This window comes from Pleurodeles waltl, chromosome 6 (genome assembly GCF_031143425.1).
Source record: "Pleurodeles waltl isolate 20211129_DDA chromosome 6, aPleWal1.hap1.20221129, whole genome shotgun sequence".
NCBI classification, from domain to species: domain Eukaryota; kingdom Metazoa; phylum Chordata; class Amphibia; order Caudata; family Salamandridae; genus Pleurodeles; species Pleurodeles waltl.
Genome location: NC_090445.1, coordinates 414,091,895 through 414,109,000, shown reverse-complemented (window position 1 = coordinate 414,109,000; position 17,106 = coordinate 414,091,895). Strand labels below are relative to the sequence as shown.

Genomic DNA, 17,106 nt, shown 5'->3' with positions numbered 1-17,106 from the left:
GCTTTTCCAGTATGTTTGAGTCATGTTGTACACCAGCCTGGCTGCTGTTTAGCATGGCTAAAAGTTATTGGTGTACAGGAGGGTGGCACAGCGTGGAGTGGCAAAGAGTGGAGTAGCGTAGCAAAGAGTGGAGTGTCGTGGAGGGTCATGGAGGGCGTAGAGTGAAATAAAGTGTAGAGTGGAGTGGCATAGAGTAGCGTACAGTAGGTGTCATGGAGTGAAGTAGAGTGGAATAGAATCGTGGAGTGGCATAGAGTGGAGTGATGTGGCCTATAGTGAATTGGGATTAAGTGAAGTAGCATAAAGTGGAGTAGAGTGGAGTGTAGGTACAGTGGAGTAGAGTATCATAAAGTATCATAGAATAGAGTGGAGTGGAGTAGAGTGCCAGAGTGGAGTGGCATAGAGTGGCATGTCATAAAGGGGAGCGGTGTAGGATGGAGTGGAGTAAAGTAGAGTGTCAGAGTGGAGTGGCGTAGAGTGGAGAAGCATAGAGTTGAGGGGTGTAGAGTGAAGTGGCTTAAGTGGAGTGGAATACAGTGAAGTGGTGTAGCCTAGAATGAAGTGTCATGAAGTGGAGTCATGTAGAGTGAAGTAAAGTGGCATGGAGTGTCCTAGAGTGGAGTGACGTGGAGTGTCGTAGAGTGGAGTAGAGTAGCCTAGTTTGAAGTGGCATATAGTGAAGTGGAGTAATCTGTCATGGAGTAGTGTGCTATGTCATGGAGTAGTGTGTTGCAAAGTGGAGTGGCTTAGAGTGGAGTAGAGTGTTGTAAAGTGGAGTGGTGTAGTGTGAAGTATGCATGGTGTAGTAGCGCAATTCTATAACAGCCAGCACATTTTCAATTGAAATGCCAATTACATTTGCACATATAGTTTTACTGATAAAACTATACAGCCCACAAACAATAATGTGTGAAAATGGCATTACCTAGTGTAATAATTTGTTTTAATTGTGTTCAAATATTTGTTTCCACCTCTCTGCCGAAATACAAAAAAGGCTACATTTGTGCTTTTGTAATTCTTATTTATTCTGATATATTTGCACAATTCATTTACAGACACACATTTTGATGTATGCTACAAAAAAAACCTTTTCTTTCCAAGTACCTGACAAGCTTATTGCATAAATCCACTCACTTTGAAGTCAGTAAACACCAAGCTCCCTCGGAAGACAAAGCATGACATTTGACCTCTGTCTCTGAATACACTGCAAATGTGACACAATAAGAACATTTAAAGACCTACAGCAGAAAGCAAGGGCTCATGGAGGAATACAAGGAGTGATGGTGAACAAAGTTTGCTCCACAGGAGCAAAAACACATGCTGCACATCCTAAAAGAAATAAGGCCAGCAAATAGAACTCCAGAAAATGTGAGTTACAGACCGCAAAGCCAATAGCAAGCAGTTGGTGGAATCCATTCTCAGGGACGTTTTCAGTATGTCCACAAGACATCTTTGAGCAACCAGACAATCAGTTGCACTGTGGCTTGCTTCGACCTAAAAACAAGAGCAAAGCCTTAGCTTCTGCACTTGACTTAACTGCGCTTACGAATTGTTAATTTCTCCATCCTCTGTGTTTACCTTGTTTGGCGTCTAACAAATTAATTAATGTAGGATATTGGACTGATGAGATGATAGGGTGAAACTTAAATCAATCAGTGGTTTGGAGTTTTAGGCCAATCAAATGATTAAGCACAGTCTGCAGTTCCTCTAGGTGTAGGGTGACCAGATTCTACGTCAGGACCGGAGGCTCCGATTACGCTTCTCTTTTTGCACTTTATTGTAATCAGCAGTGAATTAGAAACAAGAGAAAACAAATACTTCAAATGCCATCAATCAGTACGTCATGTGATCATCCATAGACCTAATGTCCTTCATAAACAGTTAAACACATGACCCTGCTCTTTCTTTGCTGCTTTGCAGCCAGGTAAGTACCTCGACACTTATTATCCATTATTAGGTTGTTTGATTGTTTATGACTGTTGGTTTATGATGTAAATGCAACGTGAAGCACGTTAGTGTATGTGCTTGCGTTTCTGACTTCTTTTCTGCCCACGTTCGGCTGAGCGTTTCTTGCCGCATAAGCCTTCAGAGTTGCTTTGATTTGCTTATTGTTAGAAGTATTTTTCTATTGTCTCCTCTAGAAGCATTCTACTTCCGTACGCGGCGTGCTTCTGCTCCGCGTTTTATCAGTGGAGCGGGAGCAGGGGAGTGAGGACATGCTGCTCTGCAGCATATTCCTCTTTCTATTCTTACTAAAGACGTGCAGATACATGCTGTGTGTTTTGATGGCCCGCCCCCGGCCTCGATTTGTAGTGCATTGAACACGAGGAGACGCGTGTGTTCGTCTCTCAGCTTGCAACACTCTTTCTCCCCACAAAACGCCCTGTTGCCTTTAGCCCCAGGGTTGTAAAATCAGTATTGGCCCTTTCTATTCATTATTTGGCAGGGCTCTCTCCATGCTTGAAAATTATTTTTTAACATTCCAAACTTGCATGTCAGGATTGTGATTTCTGCCTATTCTGGTCTACTGAGCCTCTTAAAAACAGGTTTGCCTACTATTTTCTGTGACCATGGCTGGTTATGAGGCTGGTTTGGGTGAAGACTGTTATTATGATGACCGCTTGGGGCCCTTTGAACATGACCTAGTCTATGCACTCGATCCTGGGGTTCACCATATCTTAAATGAAGCATTAGCCAAGGCTATCCGACCCATAAAACGTCATTTATTTGACTTTGCAAAACAACAGGGTTGGCTCTCCTCGTCAGGATCCCCTGGTGGTGATGAAACTTCCCTAACTCATGATACACAACCACCTAAGGGCAGCAAGAACCACCACGCAGGAGATTTTGAGATTTTGTCAAGTCCTTGGCTAAGGACCATGATTATAGTGCCTCTAATTCTAAAGCTAAAACTAATGTTCTGAAGGACTCGGATTCCTTATCTTCTGTCCACTCTTCAGATCAAGGGGATGATCCCCCGTAAGCGTAGGAAGAAGATGCACCACTCTGAAGCACCACTGTCTCAACCCAAGGTACTAACGTTTGAACCTTAGCACATTATCCATCCCAGATCCACACTCTGGACCCCACTAGCCGAGGTGGCAGAATATGTGGAAACCCATATCAGACATGGTTTTGAGAAAGAAGTCAGGTCACACTTGAGGTCAGAATGTCCCAGACCGGACTTCCCGTCCAAGGTAAGATAGAACCCGGAGATTGATCCTACTTTGGTTACTTGTTTGAAAAAATTCACCAAGGACCCAGAAAAGGGCATTGATGGTGCTTGGTGCTGATGCCAGAATAAACTCCTGGACATGGCGGGACTCTTAACAAAGATTTTGGAATTGGGGTTTCAGGCTAAGGAAACAGGGGAGCCTATTGATCCGGAGGTCCTTGTAGGTTGGGCCCAACGTGCCCTTTGCTTCTTGGGTAATGCCAATTGTGCAATATCTTCCAAAAGGCATTGTTCCATTCTCATAAAAATGGACCCCAAACTGGCGGACCTCGCTTCCTCGGAATCTGGACCGCGAGCACAGGGTTTGCTTTTCGACTCTCCTTTTCTCAAGGAGCTTTCTCAAGTCGCAGCCACTCATGCCAACTTGGACAAGGCCCAAGGTTCCATCAAAAAAGTTATTTGCCCGCTTTTTAGAGGGGCCGGACCCTATAGAGGGAGTGCTTCGGCCACAACTTCAATCAAGGCCCTCAGTGAGGTTTCTACCAGCAAAGCCGAAGAGCATATCAGGATTTCTCATCCTCATTGTCTACCTTCTATCCCTCTCGTCCTCTGGCAGGGTGGTCCAGATTCCAGAGAGGGAGATCCAGAGGGAATCAAGCCTCATATCAAGACTCAGGTCACACAGGTGAGCTTAATTTGCCTTTTAGAGGTTATATTGGGGATGGCAGAACTGTGTCATTCCTTCACAATTGGTGCAAGATAATACAGGACCTTTGGATTTTAGAGTCTATTCATGGTTACAAGTTAGAGTTCTACAATTCCCCTTCACAACACTCCCTGCCTCCTGTATGTATTTTTCACAAAAAGATCAGGAATTAATCTCTGCAGAACTTTCCCAGCTCTTAATCACAGGCACCATTGTCGAAACACTGCCACACCCTATGGATTTCCCCAGTCCAATCCTTCTAGTAGTCAAAAAGGGCGGTGGCCCTTGTCTTGTCCTGAATCTAAAGGAGTTTAATAGTTGGATTATTTATCACCATTTCAAGATGGAGGGCATCCATTACTGAGAGAAGTCCTCCAGGAGAAGGACTTGATGGTGCGTTTAGATTTGAAGGATGCTTATTTGACCATCCCTATATTTCCTCCTCACCGTTGATTCTTTCAAATTCTTTGGAAAGGACGATGTTTCAAAGACAAAGTCCTTCCTTTTAGCCAGTCATCAGCTCCATGGTGCTTCACCAATGTGAGGCATCAAATTGTAGAGGCTCTAGGGCCAGAGGTGTTAGTCTGATAGTCTACCTCGACGATATTCTCATCATGGCTCAATGTCGCCAATTAGTTTTCACCCATTTGGAATGGATGATCTTGCTCCATCAAGATCTGATCTTCATTGTGAATCCCCCAAAGTCTGTACTGATACCGTCACAACGAATGGAGTTCCTAGGCTTCCAGGTGAACACTTTGCTGGCCCACTTTATTCTTCCCTCCAAAAAGCTCCTCCACATCAAGAGAGAGTTGAAATTGATGTTGAGCAAGCAGACTGTATTGTTGAGGTCAATTGTCCGGGTGGTGGGCCTGGTAGCCTCTTTGATCCAGGCCATTTTGCCAGGTCCCATTCATTACAGAGCGCTGCAATGCCTCAAAATTACTCAACTTCAGATGGGCCTCAGTTGCTTGGATCAGATCCCTCTGTCGTTGAAGGCCCGCATGCAAATGCTATGGTGATTGGAGCATATGGATGCCTGGAATGGCAAATCGATTTTTGGCTCATCTCCAGAGATTGTGATAGAGCCGGATGCCTGTCTTTAGGGCTGGGGAGCTTGTTGTGGCAAAAGGTCTACAGGGGACGTTGGTCCGGAGCAGAACTGGATCTCCACATAAATTGCCTGGAGCTACTGGCTGGATCCTTTGCAATCTGGAATCTTTCCCCTGTTAAACCAGATTGTTGTATCTTCCTCTGTATGGACAATAGCTCTACAGTGAAATATGTCAACAAGCTGGCTGGGTGGGATGAAGTCCCGTCTCTTGGCAAAAAAGCAAAAGATTTTTGGCATTTCTAACTTCAACATCGGATTTGAGTGGTGGCAGAATATCTCCTGGGCCAGAACAATACAGTGGGAGATTGGCAATCGCATCACCTCTGGGATTTCAACGAATGGAGATTGCACCTAAGGGTTTTTCAGGCTCTCCAGGATCTGTGGGGTCCTCTCTCGATAGATCTTTTTGCATCTCATCTCAGTCGTCAACTGCAGAGATTTTTCAGCTGGCGTCCGGATCCTCGAGGTCTTCACTGCGGATGTGTTTCTCCAGGACTGGTCACTACATCTGAATTATGCCTTTCCTCCATTTATGATGACCCCCAGGGTCTTGGCACAGACGCGGCGTCAACTGACAGATCTCTGATTTTGGTGTTGCCCCTTTGGAAAGCCCAAGTTTGGTTTCCAGTGGCTTGGAGATGAGTTGTGTTCCCCATGTTCTGATCCCTCATAGGACAAATCTATTGCTGGACCCTCTAGGACTTCCCCATTCTCTGATCCTGTCAAAACACCTCTCTCTAGTGGCATGGAAAGTTTCAGGGAATGTTGGAGCCTCCCAGGCCTTTTGCAGGAATCTAATGATTTCATCACCAAAGCTTGGTCTTCTGGCATCTATAAATGCTATGCTTCCACTTGGAGGCGATGGTATGCTTAGTGTTGTACACAGAACGCAGATCCTGCTTCAGCAGATTGAAGTCTGATCCTGAATTTTTTATTCTCTTTGGTGTCTTTGGGTTTGGCCCACAGATCGGTAAATAATTATAGATCTGCCATTTCTGCCGGTCATTTGCGGGTGGAGGGTAAACCCATTGGGAATCTTCCCATTGTTTAAAAGCTCTTAAAGTGCATCCAGATGTCCAATCCCCCTCAACCTCAATAGTCCACTCTATGGGACGTCAATGTGGTTTTGCGTTTCTTGGAGTCCTGGCCTGATAATAGATTTCTGTTCTGTATGCAACTTTCAGCTAAGCTCGCCACTTTAATCTGTTTGATTGCATGTAAACGAGTTTCAGATGTTAAAGCCCTAGATTTAGTGGGTAGAGTTTTCTCTCCTGAAGGGGTAACTTTCTCCATTTCTTGTTGTACCAAATGCAACTCCAGATAGGTTTCTTAACCTAGTTTTGAGGATAACCCTAATCTCTGCATGGTACAATGTCTGAAGGCGTATGAGGTATGTATGAAGGAATTTCCTTCTGATATGGGGGGGGGGGGTCAGGTGCTAATTTCTTTAGTCAAACCTTACCATCCTGTTACATCAGTGAGTTTGGCTAGATGGGTGCGATGGCTCTTAAGTGAAGCTGGAATTGACATTTCCAAGTTTGGGGCTCATTTTACAAGAGGGACCATGACGTCTAAGTCTTTTTTGTTAGGTGCTCACCTAGAAGACATAATGAAGGCAGCAGACAGGTCCTCTGAGTCTATGTTTAAGTCTTTTCATTATAAGCCTATTACTGATATTGCTTCAGTTGTGGTGGGACAGCTTTAAACAAGCATAATCTGAGCCTCCAGTTCTCACATAGAATAAACAAATTTCTAGCACTCGCATTAAGAATTTTTCAGTTCTGTTAAGGACACTGCGGCGAGGATTATCCCGCCTGAACATTGATTCAGTTTTTTTTTTTATAGCTGTGATATTTTCCTTCATTGTTGTTCATTTCATATTCATGTTCTGATATAGCTATATTGTGCTCCTCTCCCCTAATGTTGTCTTATGCTTATGACATGAACTATGTTTTATCTGATTTTATGGCTGGGATTTTTTGTTGGCTTCTTTAGGCAACAAGGACAAATGAACTAAGTCTTGGAGCGGATGGACTCGTCCAGGTGTTGTTCCTCTTTGGAGTCCGTCAAGCTTATGCTGTTCATGAAGATGTGTTGTCTGTGTGGAGGCCTTATGTTGGATTTGCAGTTCTTGAGACTTGCAAGTTCTTTTGTTGATGGCTATTTCACTCTTGGGGTGATCCTTTTCTGTTTGGACCTTATGCAAAGAAAGAGAAGGGGTCAGTGTGTTTAACTGTTTATAAAGGACAGTAGCTCAAGGGTTGATCAAATGGTGTACTGATTCATGGGATTTGTAGCATGTGTTTTCTTTTTTTATCTAATTGGCTGCTGAGTAAATTAAAGTGAAGAAAGAAAAGCATAATCTTGGCCTCCGTGTCCCTAATAGAACTGAAAAATTCTTACCGCGAATGCTAGAATTTTTTAATTGCACAAACCAGGACATTTCACAAAGAATGGGAGAAGGACTAATTCAGCCTCACCTGAGGAGCACAGAATGACAACTCTCATCAATATAGAAACACAGAAGAGGCACTGAGGACATTAAAAAGACCGTTTTTAAACCCAATACCGAACGTTATTTCAACAGCTGTCTAATAAGAGCTGCTAACTAGTACTGCGTTGTAATACATAATAACATGCCTCCACTATTTGCAGTCGACCCTCACTGAAAACCGGAGCCAGAACAAAAATTACGGAAACAGCTGGTGAAAATCCGGGACAACTGGTCATCCTATCTAGGTGGGTATTCCATGTTGTGCTTTCTTTTCCTTCCGCATTGTATAACTCATCCCCGCTGTTCAAAGCATCGGGCTCGTTTTACAGGCGATTGCACTTGTTTCATAACACCGAACACCGGTGGCAACAGGATTACAGAAACCAGGAAGTGAGAACGGCGGCGAAGAGCTTCAACGAGAAAGAAGAGGCCACCTCTAGGGAAGGGGTCAAAACCCAGCGAGAATCCGAAGACAGCAGTCATGGGGCAACACGGAGGAGAGGGCAGCCGTGAAGGAGGATGATAACTCTAACGGGAGGAGGCAGCAGTTTGGGGATAGATGAAGCACTAATGTGCGCCGAATAGGGAGATTATTATTCAGGGCTGACCACATATGTAAGGGAGCGAGCATATTTAGGTCTGACTGCATATGTGAGGAAGAGGTTCACGGCGGACAGCGTTCAAAAGGGAACTCGTATTGAAATTGCATTGAGGTTGAGGGATAGTCTAGAGCATTGGGCGATATACCTGGGGGTAGGGTTGATGAATATGTACCATTTTCCGTAAAGGGTAGCATCGACTCGGAAATACAAAAGGGCTACAAAAGCAATGAGTGAAGCCCGGGTGGAGGGAAGGAAAGTTGCGAAGAACTTGGAAGACAGAACGAATGAGCACTGGACAGAAAGCCGGAAGGGCAAAACCGAAACGAAGATTGGCGACCTCGGTTGCTGGGAGCAGTGAGTAAGGTGGTAAAAAGTACTGGTGCTGAGGCGATTAAACGCTGAAGGGCAGCAGTAAGGTGTAGAACATATAAGGCTGACGAACACTGACCGCTGGAGTTACCAGGAATTTTGTTCGGTGATCCGAAAGGCGTCCTATCCAGGCACCCTGCATGGGGAGCCAGTAATCTGCGGTCCCCTCCTCTGTCTCTTGGGGGCCAGTCGTCCAAGTGTCCTGCTACTGCCAGAGCCTGCAGCTCTTTCACCCTGCCGCAGTATCCAGACCTCCAGAGCACACTTCCAGACCACTCGGGGGCGATGTAACACACGTTCCCTTTATAGAGGAAGAACGATATAGAGCCTCCCAAAGTCCCCGGGACAGGGCGTCCTTCCCTTGCAATCGTTTTAATTAGGACTCTACGTCCATCACTTTTTGGATAAGCAACTTCCTTCACAAGACTTGTCTTCGTGTTAGGATCGGATATTCTTCACCTTAAGTCTCGGTGTACTTAACCCTTGTCCTAGAAACTGGATTTTTCTAACGTAGTAGATTATGAACATTCATCACATAGACTGAAGTTACGTCGCAGTTATTTATTCTGTCGTGCCCAGCGCTTGATTTAATGTACAGATGAGATGCATTATGACCAATTCGAATGCCATTTACACTTCACTGGCGGCCAAAGGGCTCGTGATGACTGATTACTGGCTTTACAGATGGATACGGTGCTTCACGGGAGTTCTCGCCCATCTGATGGCTTTGGGCTTCACGATCTTTCTCTTGGTACTGTCTCGCCCAGGAACTAGTAAGTATGCAGACGGTTGAATCAAAGTCTATAGAAAGCTTAATTATATGCAACCTCTGAGGTTATTCCATATGTAGAGTGTGCAGTTTTTAAATGTCAGTAACAAAACATATACCCTTATCTTTCGTGTAACGGGCATTTGGATGTCCTGTTATCTGTCCATTTTGTTAATTTTGAGTCACATGAAAAAGCAAGAAGTAGGATTCTGGTGTATACAGTAGGAGGTTTGTTTTTATTTGTCTACAACTGCCACCCTTCCAGCAGTTGGCCTTAATAAGTAAACGTCCTACTCAGGTGTCGTTCTCCTGATTGGATATATACACAATAACCAGACATTTTTACACATCTCTTCCACACAGACCACCTACAGTCCTGCACACATACGCCCACAAATACCACACGCAAGTAAATAACCAACCTAAAGTCATTTTAACTCTGCAAAGGGCTTGTATGCTCCGCTCTTACACGTTTTCAAATACACACTCTATTTCACCTTCTTAATCGGCCTGTGTTCCATGAATCGAGCTCAACCTTTCTCCATTCTTTGTGAACTCCAGCCTTCCACGCAGTTTTCCACTGAATGGACCCCTTCGGCCCATCATATCTTAAATTGTAAGTCTCCTGATTTTACTCCACACCCCTCATCACCGATTCCTGCTCTGCTTACACCAAATCTACCTAACCATCCAGTAGGTATTTTCGTGCCTCGTTTCCTTCCTTTCAAATATGCAAAAGGGAAAACAGCTGTGGCAGTGTACAAAGTGGTACAGCTAGCGCTGAAAGGTCATTCAGAACCTTCCTCCGCTCTAACTGCATGCAGATGACAGGCACATACTTTGCTTTATGCAGTTTGTTATTTCAACCAAACCATTGTCCGGCGACTGATATAATCCATAATGTTTCAGTCCCGCTTCATGGCTCCCATCAACGTCACACGGTTCATTAGACGCAAACCCTTCCAGTTTTCTGTTTTTTATTGCCCCTCCTCGCCCACCCAATTCTACACTTCCTCGTGTGAGTAAATTAAAGAAAGCATGACCCTAGTTGAAACAGGATCACTTTTAATTTCAGAAAGATTTCACTTCTCAAGCAGCATCCTTCATGGACGTCCACTCCTCTCCAGCTGCCTTGCTCCGCATTCTACTCTATAACTTCATCCACTAAAATTCCTAGATGTTCCGCACAATAAACAGACAACAGCACTTTGTACTCATTTAGCTTATTTTTCTCATTTGTTTCACCGTTCCTTAATTCACTGCGCTTTTCATTGTTATCAGTATCAGCCATTCCTTCATCACTTTTCTTATGTACACCCGTGATCTCTTACTCATTTTCAGCATTATTGACCTCCAACACTTTACATATATTTGTTAAGACGATGTTGTATAGACTTGCAGCTCAGTTTATTTTGTAAAGGTCAGAAAAAATGGAGATGATATGGGACCAGGATGATGCAAACAGCACAGTATAAAACACATTTATCTCAAATGGACAGCATTCAGATTTGCATGTACAAGGAAGGAGGAGTGTATTCACATTTGCTATGACGTATTCATTTTTGTCTCATTTCTTTTGCTACAAAAATCATATAAAATTAGCAGTAAGCAGTACAACTAAAAATTGAAAAAACGTTATCATTTGACCTTCATTTCTTCACATGAGGAGTTCCAGTCATTCATAATGACTTGGTTGGGCCACTCAAAAAAAGCTCTCCTCGGGGATGTGAGAAACGTAACGTAATATGCTAAAGTTTTTACCCCCATCCTCCCTCCCTGGTAAGAATTTGTCATGCTTCTATATTGACCAATGTGTGCCCCGTCGTCATTACCCCATTCATAACTTGAGCTCTGACGTACATTTTCCAGGTTACTGCCCAGAAACACCTCACCCCTCTTGTGACAGAAGTGCCATGATCAGTGAGCAGCAGGAGCCTCACTGTTTTTTTATCGCATTATTCTCAGACAAGATACAATTTTCTTTCCACTAGTGGGCTGAGCAATAGTTCCCCTTCACCACAGCAGGTCTCTTCCTTGATCTTTCTAGGGCTACATTTTACTTTCTTTAGTCCATGAACTAAATCTTAAAGTGTCTGGTTTTAGAAGACAATGGCTTCTTTTTCCAGACATCACAGTTCTGTTCTCAGTCTTCAGCACACTTAGGTGTTGTACTTTATGCTGTATTTATAATGGTCTCTCTTTAACTCTGGCCTACCTTCCCTGCTGACAACAATTGTTTTCCTCAAAATGGCAGGTCAGCTCGGAGAAATACCACGTGTAAACACACTGAGTTGGGTTAATCTGATTCCTGACAATAATCAAGCAGGCTATGGAGGCAGTAATTAATGGTTTTGTTGTTGGCAATTACCTTGCGTTATTACACTTCCCAAAATACTTGATTTTTGTGTAATACAATTCTGGGCTGATTTTATTGAAACATTTAATTCCATTAACAACCTATTAGCAGCATTTTTAACATCTCCTGCTGAGTTTTTGTGACTGCTGCAGAGCCTAGCTGAAGATATATTTAAAATAATTTTTTCGTGATGCTCTTCTTTCAATCCCAGCCCTGCACAATTGAGCCAAAGGAATGAAGCATGCCTCCCTTAATAATTGTCCTTGGAATTGGAGAATGCTTGATTGACAGGTTTGAGTCCAGGGTTCCATGCAGAATCTGAAAATGTCATACTAGACTGAAAGGTACATTTGTAGGCTCTTCACTGACTTTCTTAAAAAAATGTGACTGTCCTATAGTCAACAGATAGTACGGAGATTAGTCTGAGCGAAACACTGAAATACGGATGGGGTTTGTCTGCTCACCCATACGCGTAATCTGGTTAAATTAGTAAATTACAGTTACCCGAAATGGACCTTAATCATAACACCATTTCTAGTCACATTTTGAATATGCTGCTCAAAGAAAGAAATCAGTGGCTTAAAAAACATGTAACAGAAAGTTCTTCTAACAGAAAATACGATGTCACCCCAGCCAAACTATGAGGTGTATTAATAGTTGGGATAACATAGCAGTCTTTTACTTGTCCGTAAGTGATCACATAAGGTAGGCTCCTCAGTTACATGTGAAAGATTTCCTGAGTTCCTGTAAGCATCATCCAAGTGTGTTTGCCACTATGGAAAATGTATTCTGTTCTACGTACACACAGTATCAGCTCTCAGGACAGCAGTGATTCTCTTCTCATTTAACTCTCCAAGAGCACAGCAGTTAATTCATTCTTCAAAGAAAAGATTAGCAAAAATCCGCCAGCACATGAACAATAAACCTACATTTGACTTTGCCACAATGATCTCATCCCACAGCGTCCCCAACTCAGCCTGCTTTCCACTATCTGGCAGGACTAATCCAAACTCTGAAGGCACCTCTTATGAAGATGATGTCATTTCATCATTTATAGTGAAGGACATCCCCAGTAAAGAACACATCTACTTAATATAGCCAATACGCCCCTTACTTAAGATTCCTTCTGGATCCCCCTATGTCAGGACAGATCCTCTTTGTCCTAAAGAAACACAGATGCAACACTTATGGCCTTCCAAATTACTGTCCCGTCACCTATCTGCTTTTTCTAGAACTGATAGCTGCGAAGGTTGTTGACTGCCAAATGGGCTTTAACAGAGTTATTCTCCAGTGGTTTGAGCTACACCTTTAGAACAGTGTTCAGCTGGTCCACATGGGCTTGTCCTGACCAAAACCCATTGTTGTCTGCTTTTGTTGTTTGTCTTAATGATCCCTCCTTTTGGCAGTCATCTTCAAAATTTATTTGCAGCCACTGCAAGACTAGGATGTCTTCATCCACCAAAAGTTTCCAGCCTTTGATGCTGACAGTCTACCTCAACTGAATTTAGCCAAAATGAGATGTGTGCTGATTGTCAGTAATAGCAAACCATAACAATAAATCTATCTCTCTCGGATAACTCATAATTCCTTTGCTATTAGCCCCATCAAATGCACTATTCTCTTGGCTTCTAAAGCTTCTACATTGACACCAGCCACAGCTTCAGGGTTCTGGTCGCACACAAGAGGAAGACGGATTTCCATTAATTGTCCCTGGTTTGCAGAGCAAAGCCATTCCCACTGGAAGCAGACTTCAAAACGTCTATCAAAATCGAGGTTGTTGTCAGTGGCAACAAAGGGCATACTCTTTTGGCGAAGGTCTTTGAGAATCAACTGATTCCACTGAAGAGTGTACCCATGTGAAGTAGAACACGTCATCAAAGCTCTTTACATGTATGTCAGGATGACACCACCACTGGCTTCCACTTCCAGTCTACATCACATTCATGACCTGCTGCACAGTCTACAAGGCAATGATCTCTGGTACTTCACCGTACCTTATTCTCAAGCTTAAATGTCAGACTGGAAATGAGAAATGCAGATGTCAATAGGCATTCATTTGCTATGCGCCTTGGATCTGTAATGCTGTCCTAAACCTTATCTGCCATGCTTATCTTTTCTCCACTTCAGCAAGGTGCTAAAAGATAAGTTTTCTTTAGGCAGCGACTCCTTGCAGGATACCCACCAGGATTCCTGCCCACCCCTAAAGAGTTCCCAATCAGTTCTGCCACTTGTTTTGCTAGCCTCATCATAGCACTATTTGCCTTTTAACTGTAAATAATTGTGGACCTTGAAAACGCAATTTTAGACAGCAGTGAAAGGGGACAGTTCATGTTCCACAAGACCTCCTCGTCTGTTTGGAACATGGAGACCTGAAAGCTATAAGTCAGACATGATCTGCAAAAATGACAATTTAAATAAATTAATAGTAACCAGCACTGTTGTTTCCTCTTCTTCTTTTTCCACCTCTGCCCTTTTAGGTCTTTTGTTACTCACTGAAACTGAAATTATTTTGTGGGTCATAAATGAAGCTCTTTTTAGTTGTGAACAATTGGCAGTGCTAAAACAAGGATCTGCACCTTTTCGATAATAGATCGATCAAAGCCTACACTCTCCACTGAGATAAATAAATGAGGGACATTAGAGGTAAAATGAAAACTCATTTTGTGAACATCCCAGCTTTCCAGATAATGCCACGTAGTGGCCTTGATAGTCAAATACACACTTAATCTCACATGCGGCAATTCAAGAACAGTCAGTTCTTGCCTTTGTTTGTGGTAGCAGCACTGGATGTTTTCTCAGGTGTTCAGCAGTGGTTGGCACAAGTTGTAGTTAGAAGTCTTGGTAATTTTTCTCTCTCTGTGTGGCATATGGGCCGAGTTCTACCACTTTCCCACATAATTTGGAGAGCATGCTTATGCGGTGGAGTAGTGAACCGGGATGCTCTGAACACAGCACACAGGCACCACTATCATAGCTATGGGCGAAATGAACCATATGGCCATCAGACCAGTTTGCTAGATGATGTTGTGAGCATCTCTTTTGCAGTCATTTATAAGGGCACTGTGGGGATGTGGGAGAGTGGTGTTGTGGGGATTTCTTTCGTCTATAGACCCTGTTTTCGGTGCTGACTTCATTTACTGCTTCTCCTTGCAGGCCTTTTTTCCTGGCATCCCGTCTTCATGGCTTTGGCTGTAAGTATAATTCACTAAAACATTATACATCTGGGTTTTTGGGAGGGTATAAGGTCATCTCACAAAACACCATCTGGGCCACCGAACTCAAAAACGACCTAGTAGGTATGTCCCACGTGAAACTTGTAACAGCGCCAGTAAGCTCAGTTTGTTTATGCCTCAGTGATCATGCATGGATAGTGTTGTTTTCCCTCCACTAGTACCCTAGTCGATGTTGGTGAGCTGTGTCATTTCACTCAGTGTTTAATTGTCCTCTGTCAATGAAGAAATTCATTTTGTTGTCTTGTGTGGCTTAAACATGGATCTAATGCAACAGAGAAAGTTAATTGCTTAAGGTTGTGTTGCGCATCACAATAGTTCATGTTAAGACCTAAGAGTTACGACTGTTTAATTGCCTCTGTTTTGATGGCAATTTCATCAGGGCCAGAGGACATGCTTGTCAAGCATGATTCCCCACAGACCTAAAATAATTAAAACGAGATGGAGAAGGGAAAATAGTAAGAGGACCTGGTATTTGTATTCCTATTCACACACTAAGAATATATTTAAAGAACGCTAAATTGTTTACTGCAAGCCTACTATTGTGATACCTACCAGCGGGTAAAAACACCTCGTGAAGACTTGCATGCCGAAAACAATAGATCAATTAAGTGCATGCAGCCACACTCAGCCCCATCAATATATTAGGTGTTTACATTACACCTTATAGTAAGCCATTATAATCGTGCCATTTTCCAATAATTCATTCCCTAAACAGGGGTGCCCTATTAAAACATATTAGTAGGATCACCAGTGCCCCAGCAAGAAAAGGTGGTCGCTGTTAACAGCAATTGACAAATAGTAGCGTATATGAGAAATAGACTCCAATTTATATTAGGTTTTCCCCCTCAAGTATAAATATATGTGTGTAGGGTGGAAGAACTGCCTGTGTACTGGAACAAAAAGTTCTAATACTAGAGTAGAAATAATGAAAATCATGTTCGAGTGTTATCTGGTGCTCCCTTCCAGGTAGGTGGGTAGGGTGCATGTAAATATTCATCACTACATCATGATGCAGACCGATTGTTCCAGGTAGATAACATTTTCTGTTTGCAGCGTGTCTAGCTGTTGTTCACAGGCTGTACATGGAATGAATATCATTCATGGCTTGTGAACAGAGGTGGAAGAAGTGGGGAACACTGCTTTAAACTCAGTCTGTCTGACTAATGCTTCTTGTCGAACATGAATGTCCACACAGTATTATTTAGTGAATGGCTGTCCATGTAGCAAGATCTGCTAATGGTATAATACCCCAAAATGCCACTGTGGATCCCTTTTTATGAGTACATTACGATCTTCGTAGATCACTTAGTGTGTTAGACTTTGTCATAGCATTGCTCAATGTATCTGACAATTCATCTTGAGAGGTCCGCTTTAAATATAAGGATACCAAGATGTTGGGGCAATGAAAATTCAAGTCATTGATGCCTGATGCATTTTCCTTAGAGTGTATCAATGGGGTAAGGCATAAGTAAATATCCCTGACCAGCTTAGACCTAGGACATTGCCCAGGGATGGTGGGAGTGATACCTGGAGGTGAAGCACGGGTATTTTGTGAGTGGTGAACAGGTACACTGTTGATGCCCCCCACCCCAGTGTTTCAAGTGCTGACTGAGAATATGGGAGTTAATCTCCCATTGATGCATTTCCTGATGTGCTCTGGTGACAAGGTCAAGGTTGGTCTCCACCCTGGGAGATGTTCTGCAAGCAAATGTATTTGGTGATTTAGCACCCAACGTGAAATTGTTTAAACTGGCTTTGACTGCTGTAGACTGCGCATTCCCCATTGTTTCTTGACATCCTATATGGTTGTCACGTAGGCTCTCATTATTCTAATGAGACTACTGGATGTTGAGGAGCAAGATCGTCCACGGTGTGTGAGACTGAGTCTGACCCACTGTGGGTAACACCTGTCGCTCTAAATCCGGGTTTTTCTCAGGCTAACTAGCAGTGCCTCGTCTCTCCCGAAAGGCAGGGATGATTGGGCAGCCGAGCGCATGACATATCATACTTCTCACTGAAGTCGTGGTCACTCAGGTCACATCCGGTTCTCTCATTCACAATTCGGTCTCAAATATAAATGACAATGAAAGCAGTATAGGTTTTAAAGACTGGTTTAATAAAACAACTGCATTTTAGATAGCAAAGCGTGAGCTGCAATAACCAGAACGACACAAGATGACAATATTAAAATGGTGACGATGAGAGTGAAGCATAAGAATAACGCTATCATATTGCCACTAGAATCAATGGACTATTTTCTATCTGAATCATAATTTGAGCACAGCATG

General features: G+C 43.2%; 1 protein-coding gene across 1 annotated transcript in view; it reads left to right on the top strand.

The window, feature by feature from the left end:
• The first annotated feature begins 7,867 nt into the window (after positions 1-7,867).
• Positions 7,868-17,106, top strand: part of CYB561D1 (cytochrome b561 family member D1) — a 34,088-nt gene continuing 24,849 nt past the window's right edge. Inside the window, exons 1-2 of the mRNA XM_069238364.1 lie at positions 7,868-9,233; positions 14,739-14,776. Of these exons, the coding sequence (XP_069094465.1) occupies positions 9,059-9,233; positions 14,739-14,776 (213 nt within the window). The 5' untranslated portion in view covers positions 7,868-9,058. The remainder of the gene's footprint in view (positions 9,234-14,738; positions 14,777-17,106) is intronic.